At 40.8% G+C, this 17992-nt stretch overlaps 1 protein-coding gene across 1 annotated transcript in view; it reads left to right on the forward strand.

Moving 5' to 3' along the window:
- LOC127420183 (putative uncharacterized protein DDB_G0282133) overlaps positions 1-17254 on the forward strand; it is a 28618-nt gene extending 11364 nt beyond the window's left edge. The window contains exons 3-5 of the mRNA XM_051662236.1: positions 3814-4209; positions 4422-5195; positions 16721-17254. Coding sequence (XP_051518196.1) covers positions 3814-4209; positions 4422-5195; positions 16721-17082 — 1532 coding nt within the window. The 3' untranslated portion in view covers positions 17083-17254. The remainder of the gene's footprint in view (positions 1-3813; positions 4210-4421; positions 5196-16720) is intronic.
- Positions 17255-17992: the final 738 nt, after the last annotated feature.

Below are 17992 nucleotides of genomic sequence, written 5' to 3' on the forward strand. Positions count from 1 at the left end.
GAGTTGCGGGGATCCGGGGCACTTCCGGGATCGACTCCACAAGCTGCCCCTGATCGGGCCTGAGCATACAGGATACCGGTAAGTGTCAAGGGGAGTACTGATCAAGCCTTGGTGGACACAGGTTGCAACCAGACTACTATCCACCAATGCTTGGTTCAATACGAGGCTTTGGGCACAACCAAAAGGGTGCGGGTGAAGTATGTACATGGAGATATTCACAACTACCCTGTAGTGACCCTCTTTATCAAATTTTGGGGAAAAAGGCAGTTAGTTCCCGCCTCACCCATCCACTAATTCTGAGAACTAATTGGCCAGAGTTTGAAAACGTATTAAAGGGAATATGTGTGGATGGGTCCTACAAGAAAGTGGCCAGATGCTTTGGCAGGGGAAGCGGAGCCGTGACTGTCTTCGTCAGTTCCACATCGGGATGGCGTGAGGTAGGAGGAGGCTTCGGCCCCTCCTGCCATTTGGGGGTTTCCTGAAAGGGATTTCCCTCTAGAGCAGTCGAGAGGAGACCCTTAGGCATGCCCGTGACCAAGTGAAAGTCATTGATGGTCAACATCTCCAGCCAAATGTCACACTTTCATATCCTTATTTTGCCATAATAAAAGAGCGGCTGTATCGAGTGACGCAGGATGCTCAAACAAAAGAGGACACAACCCAGCTGTTAAGACCGCAGAGCTGCAGGGAAATGTTATTCCAGGCGGCTCACTATAATCCAATGGCAGGTCACTTAGGGGAGAGGAAAACACTGAACTGACTTATGGCCCATTTTTATTGGCCGGGCATTCACGGGGATGTCTGCAGGTGGTGTGCGGCATGCCGTGAATGTCAGCTGGTGAATTCACCGGCCACCCCAAGAGCATCGTTGCGCCCCCTTCCGCTGATCGAGGTCCCCTTAACACTATGTTTGTAAAAACTCACAAAACTCAAATATTAGTTTTAAAAAACATGTAAAGAAAATGGTGAGGACTATTAAATATAACTTGGCAAATTTTAGACAAATTAGACAATGTCTCTCTATTGATGTAGATAAGACTTGCATGCACGCTACGATCCTTTCTCATATGTCATACTGTCTGCCAGAAAGAGAGAAAGCAGTTAGGGTGCATACACCTGAGCCAGATAATGATTAACACCTGTTTCCAATTGCAGTAAGCTTGGGGAGAGTGGTATAAAAGGAACCACGCCAGCAGCAAGCAGGAAGAAGAGCTACCTGTCAGAAAAGACTGTGTTGTGTTGTGTTGAGCTAATGTGTGTGAAGCTGAAAAGCGACTTTGAGTTTGTCAATTAAAACATTACCTTTGAGTGGAAGAATCCCGTTCCCTGTGTCCTCCTTTCCCTCCCTACGTGAAGTTCTTTACAATATTCTATAGATTTTTGTTAATTGATATTTATCTTTGATAATAATTAATATTCTATTGAATTTGATAATTGATAGTTATCTTTGATGATTGTTGATTTAAAGGATTAAAAAGCTAATGTTGATTCTAATCAATGTTCTATTGATTTTAATCATTAATAATTACCTTTGATAATTATTAATTATTGCTAATAACCAAACCCGCTCCTGAATGAAGTGCCCAAAACCCTATAAAAGTTTAAAAAATATAGTTTTGCTTTTTTTTAAGATTTACACATATCAATTTCATAACAAAATTCCATCAAATTGTATTGTATAATATTTAACAAAATGTAATTAATAAAGCTTAAAATATTTTTATTTTTTATTTTTTATTTATCTTAATAAGATTACACAATTTAACTTTGTGGAATTTTGTTATGAAATTGAAATGCATAAATCTTATAATAGTTTTTATTTGAGTGTGTCATTATAATATTGTAGATCTACTGTGTGTGGAATGATGTCACGACTAGTTGAATGTGATTCAACTAATAGGCTCGACTAGTCGACTAGATGTAAACGTATATTGACAAAATCTGAAAAATATTCCAATGCTGATTGCGACACTCATTGGCAGACGATGAATGACAATATCGGGAAATTACAAAACCACGAAGCTGGGATGAAATCACCAAATGTATATAGTAGACCAGGGTATGAAATTATACCCGCCATACGCAGGTAGCCTATATCATGCACATGGCAGGTAATTACCCGCCATTGTGGCGGGCTAACTGTACGATGTCTCGGAATGACACATGACGAGAAATGCTGTTCAAAACAAAGACGCACTTGGAGAAACACACTTTATTATATTTTGAAGAACTAATGAAAGAAAAGCTGTCGATGTGAGTCTGATGCGCTGTTTGTTCAGAGTAGGGTGACCATACATCCTCTTTTTCCTGGACTTAAAAAAGCGTCCGGCCGGGATTTCTAAATTTGCGAAAATGTCCAGGATTTGGTTTTAGTTGCATTATGATGTGCATCTGATCTAATACCTTCATTGTGTGTGCGCGCATATTCGCATTGCTTTAACCTCTCTTTGTAAGTCCCGCCTTCTCGCACACCAATTGGTCGATTATAAGAGGCTTGCAGCAACTATTGGCCAAATTCCTGCCTGTCAATCTCTCCGCGAACTCGCGAAGCGCTGTTGTGTTCGGCATCAAACAGTTGCTTGACAGTAGCAGCAAATGACAGCTGAGTGGAAACAATGCCCAAACAAAAGTGCAAATTTACAGAAGATTTGCACAAAAAATTCCCATGCTTTCATCCAGGTCGAGATCCATTGGAAGCAGAATGTATGACATGTAAAGCTGGCACTTGTGTGTCAGTTGCTAATAAAGGTGCAAGTGATTTAGAAGCACACATTAGCTCTGCGAAGCATAAAGGGTCAGCAAAAGGTGAAAATTCATCTGGTAAATTAACGGACTACTTTTTGCGACCAAGTAAAATTGTTATCACATTGCTTCATTTTCCATGGCCATTCAAAATAATAGTAATAGTAAATGAAGGTACACTCATGGCATCAAATATTTTATTTTAGTACATGGACATTCAAAAGTATGTTGGAAATGTTTATTTATTTATGTTATGCTATAGAGTGTCTTTTTCACTGTATTAAAGTTTGCATTCATAGTAACACTGTCGAACACATTGAACCCTGTTATTCCACCCCACTAAAAAGGTGTCCTCTTTTTGGAAAACCAGAATATGGTCACCCTAGTTCAGAGGCCTGCAGCGGGAGAGTCTCATGGAACACGTGCATGTAAAGAGCTGACAGTCTTCTCTGTTTCAGTCATCTAAAAACTGTTTGCAAAAATAGTGTTGTCTATGAGAATGCTGCAAATGACCTCAAAACATCTCAGGAGGTGCTTGAAGTTTAGTTTGCTTTATATCCACAGACCAGTTCGCGCTTTACATGCATGGTTCACTTTATAGCCTATACATGTGTATACAACCTAAACAAGTTTGCCTTGAACTTAAAATGTATTTATACATCGCCTATCCCTAGTAGACTATTCAAAATCAGTAGTCGTATAACCCATCAGCAACATACTAATAAATACAGAGAACACCTTAGCAACTTACTGGCAACCAATTCAACACCGTAGCATCATGGGAGAAGTTTTGCATGGGCAAACATCACTCTTCAGAACAGTTTCTTCAACCCAGCGCTATAAAGGTACCTGATGTAATCAGAGATGGAGCAGGGGTTAAACTTTAATGATTCACTTCAATTACCATACACTGAGCTTCTTGCTGCCCATATATGGTCTGCCCTGTGAACATGCAAAACAACTGACAGAGTCAGAGAGGCAGGGGTGATATTTCAGGACACATAATTCATTGAAATCTGTCAGGTAATGAAGACATTTATAGCATTTATATTAATCTTGTTCTGTCTTCAGCTGTCTTCAGTTCATCATCATGTCTTGAACGTCAGTATCACTTTGTGAATCAGAATATGACCTGGACTGAAGCTCAGAAATACTGCAGAGAGAATTACACAAATCTGGCCACCATCAACAACATGAACGACACACAAGAGCTGCGAAAGAAAGTGAACAATCAGACTAACCTTGTCTGGATCGGACTGCAGAGGACAAACAGTTATACATGGAAATGGTCTCTGAGTAACCGTGCATTTTACACAGAAAATGATTTACAGTCAACACTGGACTGGAAGAAATGGACACAAACAGGACAACCAATAAATAAAAGAGACTGTGTTTATATGGGCAAAATGAATGGAGATTGGCATGATGATTCTTGTTCTGCTGTACGTCCTTTCATCTGCTATAGTGGTGAGTTCTGCTGTGTTTGATACAGTATAATAATAAAACACTGTCAATTTAGTTTTGATAAAATATAAATGCAATAGTAGCTTGTCTTGCTTGGTACACAACTAAAAAAAAAAAATAAAAAAAAAAAAAACTGAAAAAAAAATTATTGTATACAACAATGAAAAACGCCTGTTGCTCCATGATTATATAATGTAAACCTTTCTCTTATAAAGACAGCAGTGAAGGATATGTACCTGTGATGTATTCACTGAACTGGAGAGAAGCGCAGCGTTACTGCAGAGTGAATTACACAGATCTGGCCAGTGTGACGAACGAGTCTGAGTATCAGAAAATTCAGCAGATCATACAAAATCAGACAGGACAAAATCCGACAGGACAATATGATGTCTGGATTGGTCTGTTCAGAGACTCGTGGGAGTGGTCTGATGACAGTACCTCCTCATTCAGAAACTGGGGAAATGATGAACCCAATAATGAACCCAATAATGAACCCAATAATGAACCCAATAATAAACCCAATAATGAACCCAATAATGAACCCAATAATGAACCCAATAATAAACCCAATAATGAACCCAATAATGAACCCAATAATGAACCCAATAATAAACCCAATAATGAACCCAATAATAAACCCAATAATGAACCCAATAATGAACCCAATAATAAACCCAATAATGAACCCAATAATGAACCCAATAATAAACCCAATAATGAACCCAATAATGAACCCAATAATAAACCCAATAATGAACCCAATAATGAACCCAATAATAAACCCAATAATAAACCCAATAATAAACCCAATAATGAACCCAATAATAAACCCAATAATGAACCCAATAATGAACCCAATAATAAACCCAATAATGAACCCAATAATGAACCCAATAATAAAATCTGCACAACACTTTCAGCCCAAAAGGACAAGGGACAATGGATAGACGACCCTTGTAATAATGTATATCCTTTTGTGTGTTATGATGGTGAGTCGATACACTGACACACAAACAATCATTCATGTGTCTTCATGTGTGACACAACAGGAAAACTGTCATCTTGAACTACAATTACACGTTTCTTCTTTGTAATTATGTTTTCTAGTTGATGATTTGTGTTTGTTTTATTGTTGTTGTGTGTGCAGATAAACTGTTTGTGATCAGAGAGAATAAGACGTGGAAAGATGCTCTGAGATACTGCAGAGAGAATCAAATGGACCTGGTGTCAGTTGAGTCTGATTGGATGCAGCGTCGCGTGATGAATGTGGTTAAAGACACCTCCAGCGCTGAGTTGTGGTTGGGTCTACGTCACTCCTGCACTCTGGGTCTGTGGTTCTGGGTGAGTGGAGAGATCATGTGCTATCACAACTGGGCTCCAGGTAACGGCACCGGTCTGGAAGACTGCAGTGAGGGAGTGCGAGCCGGAGCGCTTCTGTCCAGAGGAGACCAGCGCTGGATCAGCCTTCCAGAAACTCACCAACTCAACTTCATCTGCAGCAAATATTAAAGTGTGTTGACTGATAGTTATTCCACTTTTATCTTTCATTCATTTTCTTTGGTTGTTTAATCAGATTAAAGGTTTGTAACTTGGGCTTTACTGGAACACTGTGTTTGGGGTTTTGTTTGGTCATGATCTTTATTAATAATTCTGAGAAAATAAAGTCTTGAAATAAATATCATTTGACACAATGTGCTGTCTTTTGTCTGACTGTGATCTCTTGTGAATTTGTTTCCTGTCAGTATCACTGCTTTCTGAAATCAAGTTTTGTATGTTTAAAAACATACTTTCTGAAATAGAGAATTAAGCACTGATTATGATCTTTTGAGCTTTATTACATGTAGCATTCAAGAGTGGAAGATCAGACACTTCGAAGATGAGTCAAACAACACAAACAATCCCAGACAAGATGACCAGACAGCAGTGATGTTGAACAGATCTGACAGGATTATGATGTAAGATTAGAGTCAGGATTGAGATCTGAAGTCCATATGAAACTGTAATAATTGCACAATTAAGGTAGAATTCAAACAGAAGGTCAATGTTAAATAGAACGATAAAAGAAATGCATATAATCCAATTCAACATGCCTTCAAATCTTGCTTTCTGAGTTGTCCTGGATCAGTTCATACAGATTTAAAGTCTCCATTAATGAAAACGTTTCCACAAATAAAACATTGTGTGCAGAATGATGCTTGTGGTGAAAATGAGGAAGAAATACTGTATGTAAATTGTGTGGCGGTATTCAAAATTGACAGACACGCACACGACAAGGAAAAATGTCAGTATTTGCATTTCACTGTTACTTTATAAAAAAAAATAATAAAAATGTGTTTTTGATCATGACTGTTATTAAAGCACTAACAATGTGTCTACACCAGGTTCAGCTGGTTCGTTTTTACCAGTCTTGCTGGTACTGTAGATTAAATGGGATGTACCATTATGGGATTAAAAAGCATATTTCTCCATTATTATGTTTTTCCAAGCATCATATTAATCACAAATATTTCATTATAATGCACATGATTTACCAGTGCCAGGGCTCTTAAAAGCATGAAATGGACTGAATGAAAGCCACAAGAGTCTGCGTGTTACAGTTTACATTTTACCACGGTAAGAGTGTTTTTAGGCACGATATGAAGCAGAGTACCTAATATCTCCTTAACTATAGTAAAATCACTGTAAAACACAGACTTAAGTGACTTATTGCTTATTACAAACTTTTTAAATACATAGCGTCAGCGGCTAAAAATGGTCATTTGTTTATTTTTTTTCCCTTGTAAAGCGACATTGAGCTCAGATAAAGGCGTTACCAATTAGTATTATTAGTTCAGTTTCTTTGAACAGTGTTCAGTGTCTCTGTTGAATAAAAAAATCGCACTAATGTTCATTGAATCTTAATTTACGTATTACATAACAGCAATTTGAATGAGCCTGATGTACACGATCTAACTTGGACAGCCATCAATTTACAAACACACTCAGACTTATGTTACAAATAAAGAAATAAATGTTACACATTAACGTTAATCTAACTTGCATATTCAAATCACATAACAGCAATTTGAATGAGCCCGATGTACACGATATAACTTGGACAGCCATCAGTTTACAAACACAGTGAAATTGAACACTCTTGCTCACACAAACAGTCTTTGTACTGAGAGGAGGAAAAAACATAAGAAATATAGAAACAACTGCGTTTCCATAGTAAAAACCCAAAATACAGTTGGGAGGAGCTGCAGACGATTACCAGGTCAGAGATATCAGTGTGTTCAGATAAATGAAGAAAACAAACACAATCACACAGACATCACAGACAGACAACAAGTAAAGGTAAGAAAATAAGTCGTGTTGTGTTAGTAATATTAAGTCTTTTTCTATTGTTATTATTATTATTCATTTAGCTGTCTTTTTATATTTATGTTATTTTGAATAACTCACAGACTACCAGAAAACATTTATACTGTATGTACCAGCAGTTATAGAAAATTATGCCATATATTTTTTAATTATTAACCCACTATATCTCAATAAGAGCACACAAGTCATAATATCATTGCTTTATTAATCATTAGGCTACTATTACTGGATAGTTTTCATCTTCGTATGGTACTAATGCTTTCAGTTCTCAGGAATAATTTGAAGCAAAAGTCTATGTGATACCTACATTATAATTATATGAAATAACTTCAATCCATTTTATTAAAACATGTTGATCAACTGACGTCAACTAGAAACACCATTAAAAAGTTCATTATGTATTATAAAGATTCAAAAGTCATGCAGTGCTAACTTCATAACAGTCGTCATGATAAAATCTACCAGTACCAGTGTTAAAATCTGTCATTCATGTTCACTTTTTACCAACAATAGATAGAAGTTTAAATTCAAAGACATGTGAAAGTGAATCAGTTTCATTTAATTACAGATATACATACAGTGTCACAAGCACATCAGTACATTAAAGCTTTAAGGATGTTTAAGTTGATATTTGTGCGAGCAGTGCCAAAAGACAATTTGTGTTTGATGAAGTACTGATGATCTAGAATCATTTATAATTGATATGGAGTCTAACAGGTAATCAATGTAATGATGATCAGATGGAATCAACGGAAGCTTGTTTATTGACACTGATTCTTATTGTCTGTTTCCCTCAGAAATGGAGAGAATTACATTTATCTCTCTTCTGCTCACAGGTGAGTGTGTGTTTTTAGTGATGTTTAAGTCAAGTATCATTATTAATATTGCTCATATTGCAATAGTAATACATCCCATAGACTTACATCTGACTCCAGTCAGATCTCGAGAGCAGAATATCACAAAAAATCTTTTTACTTGGACCAGTAAGAAAACACCCAGAACCATTTAGAACACCTTAGCAACTGAGTATCAACACCCTGGCAAACCACCCACAAAACCCCTAACATTGTGGTGGCGAGTTCATCAGAAATAGGGATGTAACGGTATGAAATGTTAAAGGTATGATAACCTTTACAAAAATGTTGCGGTATTATGGTATTAAGGTGCCTTGCGAAAATCATTAGCAGTTTAATATTTATTTATGGCATGCCATATTTTCCGGAAATAAAGTCGCACCCAAGTATAATTGGCACCTGGTCAAAATCACATTGTTCAGAGAAAAAAAAAACTCTGTATGACCCCGTTTCCACCTGGTATTGAGATTCAGGTGATCCAATCACATGTGGTCAGCCCTAAATACAGTTCTAAACCATTTTGTGATAGTTTTATCTACCCACATCAATATCAGTAAATGTTTATTTAGAGCAACAAAATCAATGAAAATAAAAAGTTGGCCAGAATGTGTGTGAAAGTGAATAAAGGGGGTGTAACAAGTTCTTTTGGGCAATGGAGGAGACCGGAGGCAACGAAGCAGCACAGGCAAAGGTTTTTATTTCCTTTCGCCTCAGGTTCACAGTACTTCATGCAGTCTTTAAACTCAATCAGGTAACACAAATATCCTTTTTCTGGAACACACAGTTAGATCATCAGTAAGCATCAAGCTCATACTCTCTCTCTCGCTCCTTCTCTGGTGAGCTGGTGGCCTTTAAGTCTCCCTCTGCCATCAGTATAACAAGAGACAGGTGTTACAGATAATTACAACCCAGGTTACCCACCACCCTCCATTTCTGGAAAGGAAGTCAGCCACAGCCATCTGTGCTCCTGGTCTGTGGATCACCTCAAACATGAACAGCTGAAGTGCCAGGTACAAGCGGGTGATCCACGCATTGTATCCTTCGTGCAGTGGAGCCATTAGAGTGGGGCGTGATCTGAACAAAGGGTGAAGGCCCACCCCAGCAGGTAGTAGCGGAGGGTAAGGATGGCCCACTTGATCACCAGACACTCCTTCTCCATGGTGCTGTACTTAGTCTCTCTCAGCATGAGTTTACGACTAATGTACAGCACCAGTCACTCCTCCCCCTCCGCCTCCTGTGAGAGCACTCTTGTCTGATGCATCCGTCTGCAAAATAAAGGGGAGAGAGAAGTCAGGAGCATATAAAAGTGGCCCCGCACAAAGCGCAGACTTTATTTTTAGAAAAGCCCGTTGACATGTCTCCATCCACTGGACCAGATCGGGAGCCCACTTTCTAGTAAGATCAGTCAGCGGGCTGGAGACGAGTAACTAGGCACAAACCTTAGTAGCCAGCCAGCCCCAGAAACTGTTTCACCTCCTTTTTGGTCTTGGGCCTCGGACAGGCCGCAATCACGGTGGTTTTGTCAATCTGGGGACGCACCTGCCCGTGGCCCAAGTGAAACCCAAGATACCGAATTTTCACCCGCCCAATTGCACACTTCTTCGGGTTGGTCGTGAGCCCCGCCCATCGCAGTGATCTCAGGACAGCCCTGAGGTGTTGCATATGCCGCTGCCAGTCATTACTACAGATAATAATATCATCTAAATATGCAGTGGCATATGGTGTATGAGGTCTGAGGATTTTGTCCATGAGACGCTGGAACGTGGTGGGGACCCCGAAGAAACCGAACAGAAAGGTCACGAATTGGTGTAATCCGAACAGTGTGGAAATTATTATTTTTTTCTCAGGAGATTGGAGGATATCTGCCAATTACCCTTTGTTAAGTCCAGTGTCGAATAAAATTGAGCCGGCCCAACCGAGCTCCACCCTCTCGGGGACTACTGTCGCTAGAGCTACAGGGACCGCCTCCCTCCATGCTTTTAGGAGGTTGAGATGGTAAACCTGATGTGCCCCACCCCTATCCATTCGCTTAACCTCATAATTGAGATTTCCGACTCACCGTGTGACCTCAAAGGGCCCTTGCCACTTGGCGAGTAATTTAGAGCTTGAGGTGGGCAGTAATACAAGCACTTTATCTCCCGGTGCAAATTCCTGTAGTCAAGTGCCCCTGTCATACAGCCGGCTTTGCCATTCCTGAGCTTGGAGCAAATTCTCCTGTGTTAATCACCCTAAAGTGTGGAGTTTTGTTCTAAGATCAAGAACGTGCTAGATTTCATTTTGACTATTTGAAGGTCCTTCCTCCCAAGCTTCCCATATGACAACGTACATGCCGCGCGGCCGACGCCAGTACAGTAGCTTGAATGGGGAATAACCTGTGGAGGCTTGCGGAACCTCTTGTACTGCAAATAACAAGGGACCGAGCCACTTATCCCAATTTCTGGCGTCCTTGTGTACAAATTTACGATTTTTTTTTTTTAAATCGTTCCACCAACCCATCTGTTTGTGGATAGTAAACACTGTTATGAATCTATTTAATACCTAGCAATTCATACAGTTCACGTAGTGATCGTGACATAAAGTTAGTGCGTTGATCAGTAAGGATTTCTTTTGGAATCCGCACTTGGGAGATTATTCTGAAGAGTGCCTCCGCAACACTATGTGCTGAGATGTTGCGCAGGGGCACTGCTTCCAGATATCGCGTTGCATAGTCCACCAGAACTAATACAAAGTGATGCCCACTTCCAGTCCGTTCTAATGGCCTGACGAGGTCCATGCCAATTCTTTCGAAGGGGACCTTGATTAGTGGCAGAGGGTGCAAGGGCACTTTTGGGGTGGCTGGTGGGTTCACCAGCTGACATGCCCGGCATGCAGCACACCACTTGCGAACGTCTCCGTGAATGCCCGGCCAAAAAAAAAACGGGCCATTATTCGGTTGAGTGTTTTCTCGTGCCCTAAATGGCCAGCTATTGGATTATGGTGAGCCGCCTGGAAGAGGGTTTCCTGACTGCTCTTCAGTACTAACAATTGGGATGCATTTTCTTTCATATGAGTGTCCTGTGTCACACAGTTTTTGACCATCAATTACTCTCATTTGGTCAAACGTGTGCTTGAGAGACTCGTCACATGACTGCTCTAGAGGAAAATCCTCCTAAGGGTATCCCCTGAGTATGGGAACCCTCACGGATCAGACGTAGATGGCCCTGGCACCGCCTCTCCAGCCTTAGCATCGCACGTCACACAATGAAATAACATTTTAAAGGACCCATCCACACATATTTCCCTTAATAGATTCTTAAACCCAGGCCAATTCGTTCCCAAAATCAGTGGATGGGTGAGGCAGGAAATAACTGCGGCCTCTACTCTATGCTTTTTTCTCCTGAATAGTATCTCAGTGGTAACCACTGGATACCTATGAATATCCCAGTGCACACACCGCACCCTTACCCATTTATTTGTGCCCATTGCCCCATCTTGCACCAAGCGCGGGTGAATGGAAGTTTGAGAACAGCCTGAATCCACCAAAGCTTGGTATATATCCCCTTTTAGACTTACCGGTATGCGATACATCCCTGCCCGATCGGGGGCGGCCTGCGGATCGTCAGGGATCTGGACCAGTGTCGCCACCTCCATCACCGAGCACTGATCCTGGAAGTGCCCGGCTTCCCCGCAGCCACAGCAGACCAGCCCAGGCCTCCCTACCTCACTCGTGGGGGTGGACTAGCCAACCTGGGAAGGAGAGTGGAGAGAGATAGGAAAAGAGGGAGACACGGGGAAGGACCCTTTAGTCCGGGTTTGGAAGGGGTTCCTCCCCACCTCCAGGGAGCCGGAACAGGACAGGAGGGGGAAGGGTGAGGGGGGTTGGGGGAGTTGAGATTCAGGAGAGAGAGAGAGAGAGAGAGAAGAGAGAAAAAGAGAGTCTTCTTCACTGCCTCCCGGAAATGCCGCCATGTAGTCCTCTGCCAGCTGGACGGCCTCTTCCAACGATGCCGGGCAGTGGCACTGGACACCCTTGGCCATCCCACGAGGAAGCTGGGTGATGAACTGATCCAGTAGCACCAGATCGATGATGTCTACGGCACCGTGGGTCCCCTAAGCCAGCAACCATTTCCGGCAAGCATCCCGGAATCCCATCGCTGTTGGGCAAAGGCAAATGGATGGCTGTATCTCCTGAATCTCAGGGATCGGAACCGCTGCCGATTTTGTTCCAGACTACAACCGACCCACTGCAGGATGGTTTTCTTCAGATCCGGGTAGTTAAGGAGGCTGGTGATGGGAAGTTGTTGAGCCGCTAGCTGCGTCCTCCCGGAGAGTAGCGGCAACAAGTGGGCCGCCCACTGGTCAGGTGGCCATTTCCACACCTCTGAGGTCTTCTCAAATAAGTCGAGGTAGGCCTCCGGGTCGTCATTGGGCCCCAGCTTCATCAGGGTGACAGGGAAGTGGGCTCTGGGGGGGGGGTCGCAGCGCCAGCCCCCCCTCTCTCGAACAGGCTCCGGAATACCTGCCAGTCCTCGGCTTGGGCATGGAGCAAGAGTTGGAACCACTGTTCCTGCTCTAGGCGTAACTCGATGAGGGCTTGGTGTTGTGTATGCTGGATGTTGGTGAAGGATTTGATGACTTTGCCCAGAGGTGAAGATTCCATAGCAGCGTGGTCCTCCAAAGTCCTGGGCTTCAGCACCAGTGTAACAAGTTCTTTTGGGCAATGGAGGAGACAGGAGGCAACAAAGCAGTACAGGCAAGGGTTTTTATTTTCATTCGCCTCAGTTTCACAGTACTTAATGTTGTCTTTACACTCAATCAGGTAACACAAATATCCTTTTTCTGGAACACACATTCAGATCATCAGTAAGCGTCAAGCTCATTCTCTCTCTCTCTCTCTCTCTCGTGAGCTGGTGGCCTTTAAGTCAGGTGTTAGAGATAATTACAACCCAGGTGACGAGCCTTACCACTCTCCCTCTCCGGTAGACAGACACACAACCACACCCCCATTATTCAGCAAGGTGTGCGATCTGTGTCTTGTAATACTGTTATAAGAAGCCGCGCTCCAGTTCTCAGCAATGCTTTGCGTTATGAATAAATTATGCAGATTAGTGTGTACTGCTTATCTTTAATTCTTGACGATTTTAGATACACTGCTGTTATTTTATTTGATGTAACTTGTAGTAATTTGTCTTTTTTTGATTATGTTGTTTTTAGTTTTCACCGTCATTGTGATTGGGAAGTTAAATGATCAGGTCCACACACATTGCATGCTCTCCTAAGTGTGTGCGCAATAGTAACCAATGGACTGCGGAGAATTTCAAAATAAAAGTCATCAACGTTTCTTAATCTTATAACTTGTTCATTTACTTTGCATGTGTCCGCGGGGCCCCTCAGGCATGTCGGGGCACTAGGCGGCTGCCAGTATTGCCTGTAGGAAGGGCCGGCCCTGCCCACTTCACATTTGAGGTGTAAACGCTAATCCATCCTGTGTGCGTCCCGGCAGCAGTGAAGCTCCACCCCTCACCTGTCAATCAACTGCTGTGCTAAAACAAGAGTTTAAAGTTTGCTTTACGAGCAGCTTTAAAAGGAAATAACCATCATATCGTAAAATTGTAAAAAGCGGATACAAACACAATCACAATGCTCCTTTAATACAGGTAATACTCTAAAATAACGGATAAGTTGCGTTTGTGCTTAGATTAAATTTCAACCACACCTGGGAGAAATAGTGCACCATTTTTTTCATGCTATCTTTGTCTTTTCTGACTTTGTTGCGCTTTAATATCATGCAGTAACACACTGACATAGTGATTAATGTATGTCGTCATGTAACAGAGACCCTCCCCTCCAAACCTGAACACTAGTGGTCACAGGAGTCACACTTAAGTGACCAGGTGTAAACAGCGACGTGTCTCACCCGAGATGCATCTTAATACCAGGTTGAAACGGGGTCTATAAATTGCACTGACAGATTGTATGCGACAGACACTAAGACCAGGAGCAGCCGCCCAAGTCCGGACTTCCCTTTATCCGCTCAAAAGTCAGACGCGCTCTGTTATGAAGATTAAATTACTTCAGGAAATACAGATCTCTATGCTTTGTAACTCTATGCTGTATACAAATAAACAGCTTTTAGTCTGTGACTAAAACAGTATGCCTGTTGTATTCTGCTCATTCATTAACGTTAGAGACTGCCTATCTGTGGATATTTCTGATATTTGAACCCTCTATGCTGTGCATTAATTATCCGGTTCACTGACTGAATGTTTTTGCTACGAGTGTGATGAAACGTAGAGTTTGTTTTAGAAAAATAATGTTATGAAAATATAGAAATCTTGTATATTTAGGAGTGTTATGAAAAGGGGTTTATCATTTATTAACCTACATACTGTATTTTCACTTACATTCATCTCTGCATATTCCTTGGGATGATGATCACGGATGTGGATCTTCAGGTATGAAGTGTTTCCTGCCTGAGCTGACACTTTACATATTGCCTAACCATCAGATGGTGCCTTGTGGGTCTTTTAAATATCCAAAATATTCCCACACCCCGGACTTCAGCCACTTGGCGAGGGAGAAATAAAGTTTCAGGCTTTGACATTCAGTGTGCTGATATTTACTATGGAAACTTTCATTCCTTTACTTGGATTTTAGAAAAAAAAAATCAAATACCATGAATTATAAATGTCAACGGTTGGATAACCGTCTCTATTTAAAACCACGTTATACCGTGAAACTGTTACATCCCTAATCAGAAAATGTAAATATCAGTTTTTCAATAGTATCATTCTTTACTATCACAATTAGTCTTTGATCTTGTTCTGTCTTCAGCTGTCTTCAGTTCATCATCATGTCTTGAACGTCAGTATCACTTTGTGAATCAGAATATGACCTGGACTGAAGCTCAGAAATACTGCAGAGAGAATTACACAAATCTGGCCACCATCAACAACATGAACGACACACAAGAACTGCAAAAGAAAGTGAACAATCAGACTAACCTTGTCTGGATCGGACTGCAGAGGACAAATAATTATACCTGGAAATGGTCTCTGGGAAATCCTGTACTCTACAAAGGAAATAATTCACAGCATCAGAACTGGGAAAATGTATCTTCCAGCAATCTAGAAGCAGGTGACTGTGTTTCTATGAAAATCAATGGAACATGGTCTAGTCATCCCTGTCGTGATTCTTTCAAACTCCCTTTCATCTGCTATAATGGTGAGTTCAGATCACAGCAAATACAAATGTGTCTAATGACCATAATATCTACTGAAATGATAAAACAGTCAATAAACACACATTTAGTTTGGATTAAACATGCATTAGCTGCTTGTCTTTTTGTGGTGAAGAACTACATAAAAGACTATATTTGTTTATATATACAGTGGCCCCTAAAACCTTTCAATCACACTTAAAACTATTTGAATGTGATTACATTAGATCAAGTGAATCTTTTCTTAGAACTAACTTCACCTTCTGAGTGATTTTGCTGAATGATGAATTTTAGTGGATGACATCACTTGCCCTCAAGTTCACACATTAACTTTTAACATGACACACTAACAATACTCTTTCCTTTTAGCAGTTCAAACCTAAAAAACTAACAAAATGCTTGAAATGAGTGTTTGTGCTTTATGTATTTCAAGTTAATGCCATTTGCTTTTTTTCTTTTTTTTTTTTTTATAACTGTCCAAATACTTTTAGGGGCAAATGTGTATATAAACTCAAGATAATGAAGAAAAAAAAAAAGAAAAAACGCCTATTGCTCCATGATTATATAATGTAAACCTTTCTCTTATAAAGACAGCAGTGAAGGATATGTACCTGTGATGTATTCATTGAACTGGAGAGAAGCGCAGCGTTACTGCAGAGTGAATTACACAGATCTGGCCAGTGTGACGAACGAGTCTGAGTATCAGAAAATTCAGCAGATCATACAAAATCAGACAGGACAATATGATGTCTGGATCGGTCTGTTCAGAGACTCGTGGGAGTGGTCTGATGACAGTACCTCCTCATTCAGAAACTGGGGAAATGATGAACCCAATAATGAACCCAATAATAAAATCTGCACAACACTTTCAGCCCAAAAGGACGAGGGACAATGGATAGACGACCCTTGTAATAATGTATATCCTTTTGTGTGTTATGATGGTGAGTCGATACACTGACACACAAACAATCATTCATGTGTCTTCATGTGTGACACAACAGGAAAACTGTCATCTTGAACTACAATTACACGTTTCTTCTTTGTAATTATGTTTTCTAGTTGATGATTTGTGTTTGTTTTATTGTTGCTGTGTGTGCAGATAAACTGTTTGTGATCAGAGAGAATAAGACGTGGAAAGACGCTCTGAGATACTGCAGAGAGAATCAAATGGACCTGGTGTCAGTTGAGTCTGATTGGATGCAGCGTCGCGTGATGAATGTGGTTAAAGACACCTCCAGCGCTGAGTTGTGGTTGGGTCTACGTCACTCCTGCACTCTGGGTCTGTGGTTCTGGGTGAGTGGAGAGATCATGTGCTATCACAACTGGGCTCCAGGTAACGGCACCGGTCTGGAAGACTGCAGTGAGGGAGTGCGAGCCGGAGCGCTTCAGTCCAGAGGAGACCAGCGCTGGATCAGCCTTCCAGAAACTCACCAACTCAACTTCATCTGCAGCAAATATTAAAGTGTGTTGACTGAGAGTTATTCCACTTTTATCTTTCATTCATTTTCTTTGGTTGTTTAATCAGATTAAAGGTTTGTAACTTGGGCTTTACTGGAACACTGTGTTTGGGGTTTTGTTTGGTCATGATCTTTATTAATAATTCTGAGAAAATAAAGTCTTGAAATAAATATAATTTGACACAATGTGCTGTCTTTTGTCTGACTGTGATCTCTTGTGAATTTGTTTCCTGTCAGTATCACTGCTTTCTGAAATCAAGTTTTGTTTAATATACAGAAACTAGAGTTGTCAGAATTAATGTTATTTTTTTCTTAATCGCAATTAACGCATTTACCGTTAATAAGGCATAAACCAGCATAAATACTGGATGGAAGGGCGGAACTTTTGCAATGTGTCCGTCCAGCACTGTTGCCAATTTAGTGATTTTTTGACCCCTTAGCAAGTAAAAAAGCCATCTAGCGACTAGCTACAAATTTAACGGCTTTTGTAGTCTGCTTCAGCGACATTCTTCCACATCTGACAACCGAAAAAAAAACATCAGCTCTATCGTGAATTATGTCTAATTTTTCTGTGTTCTAGCGCCCCCCTACGTTTAAAGTAATATGACTGACCTGCATGCCATCAGCAGTTGGATTTACATGCAAACGGATGTTCTATAAATTGAATAACTGACGAGCTTTCATGTTGTTGGCATTTGCTGCGAGAATCTCAATCTCAATTCATGTGCATGTTCTCAGTTTAGAGAGGTAAAGTCAACCTACAGCGATAGAAGAGCACTGAGAAATTATCTAGCAGGGCAAAAGACAGAAAATGGAAATTAACCCCTGATCTATAAAAAGTGTAGAGATAAGTGATATGAACAGATGAGGTGTCATGGTCAAAAATCATTGTGACATTGTAACACTGGCACAGC

This window comes from Myxocyprinus asiaticus, chromosome 29, assembly GCF_019703515.2.
Source record: "Myxocyprinus asiaticus isolate MX2 ecotype Aquarium Trade chromosome 29, UBuf_Myxa_2, whole genome shotgun sequence".
Lineage (NCBI taxonomy): Eukaryota > Metazoa > Chordata > Actinopteri > Cypriniformes > Catostomidae > Myxocyprinus > Myxocyprinus asiaticus.